The sequence below is a fragment of the Sinocyclocheilus grahami genome, unplaced genomic scaffold, assembly GCF_001515645.1.
Source record: "Sinocyclocheilus grahami isolate Dianchi unplaced genomic scaffold, SAMN03320097.WGS_v1.1 scaffold572.1, whole genome shotgun sequence".
Lineage (NCBI taxonomy): Eukaryota > Metazoa > Chordata > Actinopteri > Cypriniformes > Cyprinidae > Sinocyclocheilus > Sinocyclocheilus grahami.
The window spans coordinates 424,396-436,537 of NW_015505751.1; the positions used below are offsets into that span (position 1 = coordinate 424,396).

General features: G+C 37.3%; 2 protein-coding genes across 2 annotated transcripts in view; both read right to left on the bottom strand.

Annotated features, from left to right (window-relative positions):
* The window catches only part of alg6 (ALG6 alpha-1,3-glucosyltransferase), a 16,363-nt gene extending 13,385 nt beyond the window's left edge, over positions 1-2,978 (bottom strand). Inside the window, exons 1-6 of the mRNA XM_016239695.1 lie at positions 2,756-2,978; positions 2,445-2,529; positions 2,193-2,282; positions 2,005-2,093; positions 941-1,023; positions 776-840 (exon numbers count right to left, since the gene is read on the bottom strand). Of these exons, the coding sequence (XP_016095181.1) occupies positions 776-840; positions 941-1,023; positions 2,005-2,093; positions 2,193-2,282; positions 2,445-2,529; positions 2,756-2,837 (494 nt within the window). The 5' untranslated portion in view covers positions 2,838-2,978. The remainder of the gene's footprint in view (positions 1-775; positions 841-940; positions 1,024-2,004; positions 2,094-2,192; positions 2,283-2,444; positions 2,530-2,755) is intronic.
* Positions 2,979-5,012: 2,034 nt separating this feature from the next.
* Positions 5,013-6,764, bottom strand: LOC107556551 (forkhead box protein D3-like). The gene has a single exon (XM_016239694.1). The coding sequence runs from the start codon at positions 6,385-6,387 to the stop codon at positions 5,266-5,268; it is 1,122 nt and encodes a 373-aa protein (XP_016095180.1). The 5' UTR covers positions 6,388-6,764; the 3' UTR covers positions 5,013-5,265.
* Between the last annotated feature and the right edge of the window lie 5,378 nt (positions 6,765-12,142).

The following is a 12,142-nucleotide window of genomic DNA, read 5'->3' on the forward strand; positions in this document are numbered from 1 at the left end:
TATATATATATATATATATATATATATATATAATGTTTAATTAATAGGGGTCATATACTAAACTTATTGCAGTATTCCACTCTATTGCATAGATAGGTATAACAAGCCAAATTCAAGTCTTCATGATCTCACACACACAACCTGCTGTACAAACACAAAATTTTACTGTTTGCATTTCTAGTACAACCCTCTTTCCTTAGCTCAAGTATGCAAACCTCTTTGCCACATGCACTGGTATATGTATTATATTGAAAGTTACATTTTCAAATGAAAATGGCGACATGATCATTTTATAAAGTATGCGTTCATATGTGCTTCACTTTCGCTGGAGGAAACTGCTGTGGAGTGATGAGGGGTGAACGCAGTGAAAACTTAGGCTACAGTAGATGGGGAACCGATTATTTCTCCCATATGATATTTTGTAAACTGGATTTATGACAAAGAACTGCACAGATGCAGATATTATAACAATCGATAAACACACACCTTGTCCTCTGTTTCTCGCTCCGCACCGCCGCGTGAAAAAGAGCGTGCTGAAAGACGGTTCGAAGTCTGATTGAAGAGCCGATCGAAGTCTGCTGCCGTTTTCATATGAAATTTAAAGGGGACTGAGGCGATCACGAATTCATGTAGTTATGGAGCTAATCGCACAATTTTAGGGGGGCTGAGTAGTCATTTTACATTACACATCGCTATAGCCCCCCTAAAAACGGCCTAGCGACGCCCATGATAATAAATAAATACCATAGCAATTAAGGTAAAGGTTAAAGGATACTGAAAATGACCGTAGTCAATCAGTATAAGTCCTGGATACAGAAGGATGCAGAAAGCTACGGCAACCTACAAGAACAAAATGGTACATTTTGACCAAATCAAATCATGTTAATGATTGCAAATACAAATAAACAATATACCAATTCAAAGGTAGTCTTTTAGTTACCTTTTGTTTAGAGGATCCATCGCAAAAGTAGAAGCAGTAAAGCAAAACTGCTGGAATGTAGATCAAAATATCTGTAAAAAGAACTGTTGGGACGAGGAAGGTTAATATGCATGAACATAAATTTTTCTCCTAATTTACAGAGATTTACATCATTTAACTATAACTAGATGTAACCATATGACTGTGTTGACTTTCATGACTGTAAACTGTTAAAAACATTATAAGAGATTATTCAGAGCACTTCAATGCAGCGATTTGAATGAACTCTTATAAAAACTAATTAATAGATTTAAATTTTAATATTTACATACTATAAATTTTCATTTTAAAAATGACAGATGAGTAATCTCCCCGAAAACAATAATATATATATATATGGATTTCACATGATGGTGCATGAAATACAAGCATATTTGAGTAATTACATACACAGAACAAGCACATATTTTAATTTTAAAAACAATAATAATTTTTATTTCTGCATGAGTACATGATCAATATCATGTTTTAAAAAGGCTTGTGGCCAGCCTGCTGAATACGTCATAACTATCATCATGGAAGCTTCATTAGAAATAACTTTAAAATAATAGAAACAAAAGTTTATAGGTGGATTAATGCCCATTATAATTCTAATATTTCTGCAAAATCAGTAAGTTACTCTCCAAAATGGAGGAAGACGGTAATTTTGGGAGAAGAATTGTTGAATAAATTGTTATTTATGTTTTCTTTGTGCACAAAAAGTATTCTCGTAGCTTGGCAAAATTGAAGTTGAGCCACTGATGTCACATGGACTGTTTTACCGATGTCCTTACTACGTTTCTGGGTCTGGGAACATTTCAGTTGCGTTGCTGTCTTTACAGGGTCAGAAAGCTCTCAGATTTCATCAAAAATATCTTAATTTGTGTTCCGAAGAAGAAAGAAAGTCTTACAGGAACGACATGAGGGTGAGTAATTAATGACAGAATTTCCCATTTTTGGGTGAAGTAACCCTTTAAGAGGTAGAAATGACACCGTGACTGCCATCTAAAATATTTGAAATAAATAAATTATTTATCAATACTTACCTGTGGCCCTCATGAACAACTTATGTGAGTGGCTTTCATAGCCTCTAGACGCATGCAACTCCACCCATTCAGGATTGAGTAGCTTTGCTCTAGAAAAATTGACACCACACAAGTCAAAATCATCATCAAGCCACGTTCAACTGATAAATAAAAAATATGGACGCTGTACCAGGTAAAAGAACACTTACACGTATGCACAGACCAGACTGTGATATGCTGTCAAAGGAGGATAATCAAGACCCCAGTAGTTCAAATCATTATTTGTAGTATTGAAGTACCTAGTTTGAAAAAAATAAAATAAAAAACTGTTAGGCCACATTCATACAAGGCTTTGGCCTTATAAATAAAATACAGTGACATTTAATTTCTACAATATATAAGGAGGGGGAGCTTCACCAATATTGGTTTACTTAGCCATGAAAGAACAATGAGAGACTAACCATTCATGAACAGGTAGATTGTAAGTCACTTCTTGCCAGTGTCTCTGTGCTTCATAGTCACCGAACATTGGCGGTTTACCTGCACCTATTCCATTAAATGACATGCAAAATAGTATGATTTATTCATTAAAACGTAAATGGTTTTTTTTTCACGAATAATGTTTATCCCCCTTGATTGACGTTTTAGATGAGCTGATCTTGCTTATTTACAGATGGATGAGTTGTTCCGAACACTTGCAGCTGACTTTGACCTGTCCATATAACGTTACTGATCCTAAAGAAACCGGTGGTTCGTTCACAAAAAAACCAACCTGAGTAGGAATGAAAAGACACCGTCCATCTCGACGTTAAACCGAGCAGCACGCACAGTGAGATAAGGCTCCAGTTCTCCATGTCTGGTAGCCTTTAAGACTTTTGATTTAACAATCATAAAACTGCAGCAGCGCTCATGTTTTCCAAGAAAGCCGAGTCGGCTGAGATTCACTTCCTGAAACATTTACGTCTGCGGAGTGGCGCTTCGTGATGACATCATACATGCGCACGTGGGTTGAAGTGAGTTTGAACAGGTTTGGCGTTTGTGCGGTCAAGGTCTGGTTTGTCATTTTGATCCATGGTCTGATCAAAACTTGAAAATGGTGGTAGTAAATAAGCTATGATTTAAATAGAGTATTGAAGTGCAGTAAAGTAAAGATGTTGCTAGATGATGATCCTGAATAAATAAGCAATGGTCAAATAATGGACTATCTATGGAACATCACCAGGTGAAGACACTGAATAAACTGCCCTTTGACTAATTACCAACGCTATGAACGAGATTATAAAAAATAGGGGGGAAACTGATGTGTTTATGTTCAACTCTATCCCAAAAGTGCCTAAATCAGTGCTGGTCAAAGTAAGGGCATAGGCTATGAAGCAAATATGTATCCTATAACGAACCATTTTGATTGATAAATGACAGTTCTTTTAGAACCATTTAAAATTGCATTACAGAGACGTGCATTTGTTTATCTTTAAAACGGATTAAAGAAACACAAACGACTAAATGGAATTTTTTGTAATTTGTGGAATATTTCAGATTATGCTCACAATGTTGACTTTCAGCTGCGTTACTTATGTTTGTTGCCTTGGTAACCTAACGATTTTATTTAATTACAGAAAAGAAAGTAAGATTAGACAATAAGAGCCAGTATAACTTTATTTAATTGAAAAAGCAATTTGTTCGTTTTTTTTTATTTATTTGTCTCATTTTAGAAATGACATTATCCCATCGATCCAATTGATTTACTCAAATATCGTAACGTCATAGACCTCCAGATGTCAGTCAAATGTAGGTCTGAGAGCATTTGCATCACTGTCCATAAGTCAGGTCGGAATTGTTGCTCACTTTACAATCATACTTGAGATCCTCAACTTTTATCTGAGCAGTGTTGTAATCGTTAGCATTGCATTCATTTTAAGAGCTGCTGGATATGACAGCTTCTTTGTGGTTGGGACATCAAATATTTATAAATAATAACCATGAACAAGTGCTGATTTGCAATGACACTTTCATTACAGTAAGGAGCCTGTTAGTCACATTCAGCTCAATGACATGTTAATGTCCCTGTTTGCCATCTTTGTCATTTACTGCTTCGTCTTTGCACCCTTTTAAGTATTTAGTATAACCACTGGATCCACCTTTACTGTTGGCGATATGCTCCAGGAGATAGGATACCTTGGCTTGTCGGTGGTCCTTATTGCCCTGCATGTAGCTTATGTATTGTGATTTTTTTTTAAAGTATGAACTGTTAGGGTGGCATTAAGTAAGCTTAGTTTAATTTATAATTAATAAGCTGATCGTAGTAATTGTTAGTAGGCTATATTATTTCTGTAGAAGGTTGTCTTTAATGCAAAGTTTAAGGACGGCTGACTGAAACCGTTTGTGATGGTTGTTTTCAGCTTGAAACAGATGCTGATCCGTTGAAATGATTGCCTAGAGTTGTATTCACAATAAGATAAAATAGCCTAATTATTTGTTTATGTACAATGTTTTTTTATATGATTTGAATTAAAATATCATATTACTAATTTTAAAAAGGACCGCTGAAATAATACACCATTCCAAAATTACTTAATCGCAAATTAAAAAAATATAATCAAGGGGTATCGTTTATGTTTTCATATAACACTCATAACTGAAAATATATTCTTTAAAATGTCTTCTGTTGATGAAAATGAAAATGCTACATTTAATCGCATAGGCTACTTAAACAATATAAGTAATACTAAGTACACCTGTAATTTATACATTGTTTATCGGTTACATTCCTGTAATTTTAGAAATCATCTGTTGATTTAATAAAGTCAGTTTGTGCCTGAGATGCATTGGATTTTTTTCATATTTATTAACAAATGAAGTTGATTTACAACACAATATAGCTACATAGAATACATATATTTAATTCTTATAAACATACTTCTTCCGTCTTTCAATAAGAACAGTTTAATATTTCATATTGGAAAACAAAGAAAAAAAAACATTGTTCTTGAAATCACTTCTTTCAGAATGAAAACAAAATATTACGGGAAAATAAGGCTCACTCAGCTATACGTTTAAACAACGAAATGAAATAGGAAAGAAAAACATGTAAATTAATTTCTTTGTACAAATATTTACAAACATTACCTGTACTGAAAGCATTCCTTTTTGATTATGAATTTTCATTTTTTTTTTTCTCAAAAGTCTTTACATGGCTACATTGGGGCGGACGAATCGTCCAGTGCTGCCTATAGTTCGTGCTGTATCGTCTTTAAAATATATGTCTAAAAAATAGTTTGATTATCATTGAGAAGGCCATTTAGATATCGCTGCTGTGGACGCTGTCGGTAAAAATTGTCCGGAGATGATATTTGACGGGACGCTGAGAATTGGCGCGATGGCAGCTGATGTCCGGGTTAAGGAGGACAGAGACTGTGCGCTCAGTAAGGCGGACTGCACCGTCACGGGCGGCCGCAGGAAAGTCTGTGCGCTCGTGGAGCTGCTGGAGACCCCGATAATATTTTCTATGCTGAACGATGGTCGACTGGACGGCTCGGATTTGATGATTGACGCGGTGCTCAGGCTGTTCAGTTGTAACTGGAGACTTGGACTTAGTTGAGAGTTAAATGCTTTTCTGTTCAGTTCTGCGGAGGGCAAGAGAGGCACCGCCGGAGGGAGCATCGGACCCACCGGGGGAATGTACGGGTACTGCAGAGCGGCTGCAGGGTGCGCGTAAGCGGCCGGGTGAAATCCGTAGTGGCGTCCGTAGGGATTCCCAATACTGTACGCCCCAAAACTCTGCATCATGAGGGCGGTCTGCTCCCTGAGAATGTCCGGCTGGTGTCTCTTGAAGCGTTTCCTCCTCCTCAGAAAGCTGCCGTTGTCGAACATATCTTCCGACTGGGGGTCGAGGGTCCAGTAGTTGCCTTTGCCCGGGTTGCCCGGTTCCCGTGGGATCTTGACGAAGCAGTCGTTGAGGGACAAGTTATGGCGAATGGAGTTTTGCCAGGCCGGGAACTTCTCCCGGTAGTAAGGGAAGCGGTTGCTGATGAACTCGCAGATTCCGCTGAGAGTCAACTTCTTCTGCGGGCTCTGGAGGATGGACATGGTGATGAGGGCGATGTAGGAGTAGGGCGGCTTCACCAGGCTGTTCTTGGACTTGCTTTGCATGGGACCGGTGGAGCTCTCCTGAGCATCCCCCTTGGACTCTCCCTCGCCGGCGCTCTCGCATGGACTGTCGCTGCGCTCCTTCACCTCGATCTCCTCCACCTCATCTCTCCGGTCCTGCGTGCACTGGCTCTCGCAGTCACTGTCCCGCTCCATCCCCTCGTCGCCCTCCCCGACCACGTCGATATCCACATCGTCAGCTGTGAGCACGGTCTGACCGGACATGTTGCTGGCACTGGTGCCTCCAGACAGGGTCATCACCGCTCACTTTACTGCTGGAGCAAACCAAGGTAAGAGCAGCGGTCAGATCAGATGACGACCGGTGGCTATAAATGCAGGTCAGTCCCGGCCTGCCAGGAAAACTTCAACTTTAGAAAAGATTTCTCCAGTCCAAAGGCTTCTTTACACCTTGTCTCCTCTCCGCTGTATTTCCTCGAAACTTAAGCCTGGTTTTGGACCGAGGAGTCAAGATGACACGTGCTTTGAAAAGCAGGCTTTAAGGACTGTCTGATAGATTACTTTTCACTTAAAGATATACTATCAGCCGCGTCACGTGACCCGCCGACGTCAGAGGTCGCGCTGTTATACCGCTGAGCTGAAGTGGTTTCATGGATTTGTCAACAAAGGGAACAACAGTAACGTCGCCTCTGTTCGTCCGTCTTAGACCATTTAGCGGTGTTGGAGGGGAGAAAATCGGCCTGCATGATTGAAATCATCTCCAGAGCTGATGTGCATTCACTCGCCCGCGCTAAACGCAAACTTAACTTTTCTTAGGCCAATTATATTGAAAGCTGCTGAACGAAAACGTCTACAGCTAAGTTAATTGAATCTCTTGTCATTTATATTGTGTGCTCGAATACTGCATGATTAAGCGAAGAGTTTTAAATAGCCTACTGTACCTTTATAATAAAATTCTTTAGTAGAATTCAGTTTGGGGGGAAAACGACTTGCACTTGAGTGTTTCTGCAGACGTAGCAGCGCTGATTTTGTTACGTGTGAAATAAGTACAAAAGCAATGGAAATCTCTAAATAAAGCTCGTTGTAGAGGTGCTAACGACCCGCATCATTGCTCGAGTTAACATATGAATTAAGTAGCGTGAAATGTATATTTTTATAAGAGTAATAATAATAAACGAAATAAAGATCATGTACTTCGTTGTAGTCAAATGTATTTTGTAAGCGTCTCATCTTTTGCAAAACTGGTCGTGTAAAAACGAGTCATTTTATTATGTAAGCACAGTTGGGGGCAAGCTTGTACAACTGTAATAAATGAATGGCTTTGTTAGTGCGCTTTTAATTACGGTTATTGTGCCAATTATTTTACATCAACTCCGCATTATCAGCATGTCAGATTTAATAAAAAGGAGCCATTTGCAGGAAAACTGTTCCTCTCATCTAGAAAGGGAAGTGTCCACGTCATACTCTGGTTAAAAAATGACTTTTCATTTAAATGCAATCCTTAATTGGATTTTCTACGGTCGACACCGTGATTCCCCAAGGCTATACCCACCAGAAGGCAGGATCTCCGTTTTTCTCTCTGAATTCACCATTTTCACCCTCTTGAAGAATCCACTCTATCAACCTGCTGTGAAATGTATATTTTTATAAGAGTAATAATAATAAACGAAATAAAGATCATGTACTTCGTTGTAGTCAAATGTATTTTGTAAGCGTCTCATCTTTTGCGAGTCATTTTATTATGTAAGCACAGTTGGGGGCAAGCTTGTACAACTGTAATAAATGAATGGCTTTGTTAGTGCGCTTTTAATTATGGTTATTGTGCCAATTATTTTACATCAACTCCGCATTATCAGCATGTCAGATTTAATAAAAAGGAGCCATTTGCAGGAAAACTGTTCCTCTCATCTAGAAAGGGAAGTGTCCACGTCATACTCTGGTTAAAAAATGACTTTTCATTTAAATGCAATCCTTAATTGGATTTTCTACGGTCGACACCGTGATTCCCCAAGGCTATACCCACCAGAAGGCAGGATCTCCGTTTTCTCTCTGAATTCACCATTTTCACCCTCTTGAAGAATCCACTCTATCAACCTGCAACTTTCTGTCAAACAATATGATCCAGCTCATTTTTAACAGTCCCCTTTGTAGTATCATCCTGCAGGCTCCTACCATTACGGCCAAACCAGAAAATCAGTGTTATGCTCGGCAAATTCAGTTGAACATAACATCATTCTGTAGGTATAGGCTATACAAAATAGTAAATGACAGCGGTATCAAAACACTGTTCGAAAAATAATGAACGAATAATTGAGATTTAAGCTGTCATCCCTGAATAAAAAAGGAGGGCATCAAAACAATCAGGGCTATGCTTTTGAAAATGAACATGGAATTATTGTTATTATTTTATATTCACAATCTGTTTGTATTTTACACAGAGCTGTTGTATTCATTATTTGTGAAGTAAAATGTTTAATTTTCTCATGTAATTACGTTTCCTGAACAAATGTTGTTCCACACAAAATACAGAGTTCCATCAGATGTCTTAATGAATTCAAATGTATCGTGTAATAAATAATGCTTATTTTATTGTGCTGAAGATTGTGATTTTTCCCCTCTTTCTGTAGCTGGAAGTAGAATTAAACTGGCTGCACGTAAGTACTAACTGCCACAAAATCCTAACTCATTTTCTCAAACCTAAATGAATTCTGGTGTTAATTGTTAAAAAGCCGTTGTCTATCAGTACGGTGAATCTCTGCTATAAAACTCCATTACCTTACATTTCTGCTTGTTTGTCGTTTTAGATTGTTATGAAGCATGTAATAATCAAGCATATGCATTCCAATTGTATTTATTTTTGCTAAACCCTTATGAACGTAGTATATACTTTTAGTTCATTTTACAAAATATTCTTTTAATATTGCTCTATGTTTGATGTGGTTGTATTTAGTTCATGATGTCGAGGATGGGTGCAAAAATGCTGCCTTCAGCCAGATTAACATGCCAATGCGCTTAGTTAAGCATGCGTGATGTTACTCGGTTTGTACGTTTCATTGTTATGTAGATGAGGACTGAAGTAGCACATTAGCACGACCAGAGGGTGTTATTTGGGTTTTGTCTAAACTTACTAGTATGAACTTCCTGCGTAACGCAGGTTCATCCAGCATCCCTCTTTTTTACGTCTATTTGTATACTTTCTTGTAGCCTACATTCTGCTCTCACCGAGAGGAACATACACATGTTAAATTTACACCTTAAGTATTACCAGTTGCCATTGGATACAATTATGCTATTTTTTATGTTGAATAGATATAAGGCCTATTAATATCAAATCTGGTGTGGTTTTAAGTCAGCTGACTTAACTTTTCATTAGGCCCAACCTATTTATTATAATTAGTTTCATCGTCATTTAAAAGACAAAAAAGCTTGCCCTTGTAGGGGGGTATTACATAAGAAGATTGTGTCTGCACTATAGGCTATAGGTCATCTATATGTGATCTTTGATAAAATATTTATTATAATTTATTTGTTGTACGTGTTAAATATATATTCCTAACCCCTGATCTCAATCAGTTAGATTTACTAGGGACTCACTTTACCCATCGTAACTTTAGAGCTAATTACCTTAAAGCTTGTTGTTCAGTCAGAATCTGCGGTTGAGAAAATCACCGAGTTATTGAGTGTGGTGTCACATGGGACTCTTCCAAGACACATTGATAACTATGGGGAGCTCCGTCCTAAAATCTCGCGTGAGTAATTCGCTGTAATTGGCTATACTGGAGTTACACGTTATCGCTGTAGTCATTTCATATTCCCTTTTCTATTTGTAGTAAAAATAATCAAATTGCTTGTTGTTCAGTCAGAATCTGCGGTTGAGAAAATCACCGAGTTATTGAGTGTGGTGTCACATGGGACTCTTCCAAGACACATTGATAACTATGGGGAGCTCCGTCCGTCAAATCTCGCGTGAGTAATTCGCTGTAATTGGCTATACTGGAGTTACACGTTATCGCTGTAGTCATTTCATATTCCCTTTTCTATTTGTAGTAAAAATAATCAAATTCTCACATCATAAATTTGGCACACTGTAAAAATAGTTTACCATTAGGCCAGTATCAACAGATCTGGTTCTATTGTAAGCGGCCGCAGTTTCTGTTATTTCTACTTGAGTGTTAGCAATTCCATTCAAAGTGAAATAAAAAGTGCGATGAACTCATCACTGCAAGTTTTCACTTTTTCATCAGTTTGACTTTACTTTTATTTTCAGTCAAACTTATGTTTTCCATTTTAGATTTAAAAAAAATAATTTATTCATATTTCAACTTATTCATTTATAAATGTATTCATTTTTATCGATTTCTTTAACCTAAAAAACGAATGTCTTCCTGATGTTCCTCCAATATACAGATTTTGATGACATCATGAATTGTCTCATGATAAATTATTGAAATGAGTTAGCTGCAAACCGCAGCGTTGTTGTGTATTATGATGTTCACTGAACACTGTGTTTCCAACACGAATAAACGTCCAGAGTCGATGCAATCAATGGCCTCAATTCATTAAGTCTATTCAAGTGTATGTCTTAGGTGGGCTATGGCCCTTGTCATTAGCTAATACTTCTTCCATTTGAGTCTCGCAACTTCTCTCTTCAACAAATGCCTCCGGCTATAAATACTAATGAAATATCTTTGGCTAATTTGATTTTGCTGGTACACTTGCAGTTATGGCTGAACTTTCCCACGAGATGAGCTGATTGAAGGGTCTCAAATCCTATAACGGAAGGGGGAAAACATTCAGAGCATTTCCATAATTACCCAATTGGCAGCCTAATGACCTTCCAGAACAATAAAAAGATCTCTTGTTAATTCCATCTTTCATGCTGACATTCACTAGATTCCTATCTTATATGTTGAGAGTTCACAAGATAACAAGTGTACTTTCTTTTTTCTCGCCAGAGAACGGTCCATTCAATTATCCCCTGCACATCTCTTGCCAGCAAATGAAAGAGATCTGCTTGTCGCCCTAATCTCAAAGTTAGATAATTTATAGCCTTCTGGGGTTATAAAGATGGGGTTTCGAGCATTTTGAATAGTGGGACAGAAATGAAGAGCAGAATCATTAAAAAGATCACAAGTCCCCTGCGAATGTAATTATGACTGCCTTGCAAAGGGTCTGCGTTCACGTAGGGTCTACTGTTCAAGTTTTTCATATGTAGACTACTGTTCATGTATTTATTTATTTATTGCCCCTGAAATAGTTTTTAGACATTTATTTCTAAATATTACACGTAATGTTTGAAGATGTGTCGACGTTTTTTCAGCGTGCTATAGCCTACATAATTAATTCATGTAATTCTCATAACCAACAATAGCCTTTTAGAATATTACATTGTTGTTGTAGAAATATTTGATTTTGCGAAATGTATTAAACAAAGATTAACAGAAAGGTTCTCCATACAGTCAATCGACACCACAACAGCCACTTTATAATTTTCATAGCGAATGCTATACAAGAGCTGTTGATGCATTTACAGGGAAACTGTCATCCATAAGACAGCGCTACTGCTAATGATCTTGTGAGTATGATATTACTTTTTGATACACTGTAAGCCATTCAGCCATTTACAATTGCATATTATAAAGATCAACAAAGAATATAGAACCAATGTGCTGTGTAAACGACAAATGTCTGTTTTGTTTTTGTTTTTTTTGCTGACAGCTATTGATCCGATATTTGTAGAACAATAGGATTTTAGACAATTATTGGTAATATATTATTCAAAAGCCATGAGGTCTGGATCATATTAGATCATGTACCATTATGGAAATTAACCATGGTTTTAATATAGTAAAAATGTAGTAACCATGTTTTTTATTTATTTATTTATTTTTGGCTGATTGATTATCATTTGTATAACCACCGTTTTAATGGCTTTGATTTAAATAAATAAATAAAATACAACACTGGACTGATTCACTGTTATGTGCCATCTGTTTGTCAAAATGGGAAATGAGAACAAAAAAGGATCTAAAACAATGTAGAAACTGCTGAATGA

Bases quoted from the DNA above. Each gene is read 5' to 3' on its own strand.
- LOC107556551 (XM_016239694.1), bottom strand. From the start codon at position 6,387: ATGACCCTGTCTGGAGGCACCAGTGCCAGCAACATGTCCGGTCAGACC.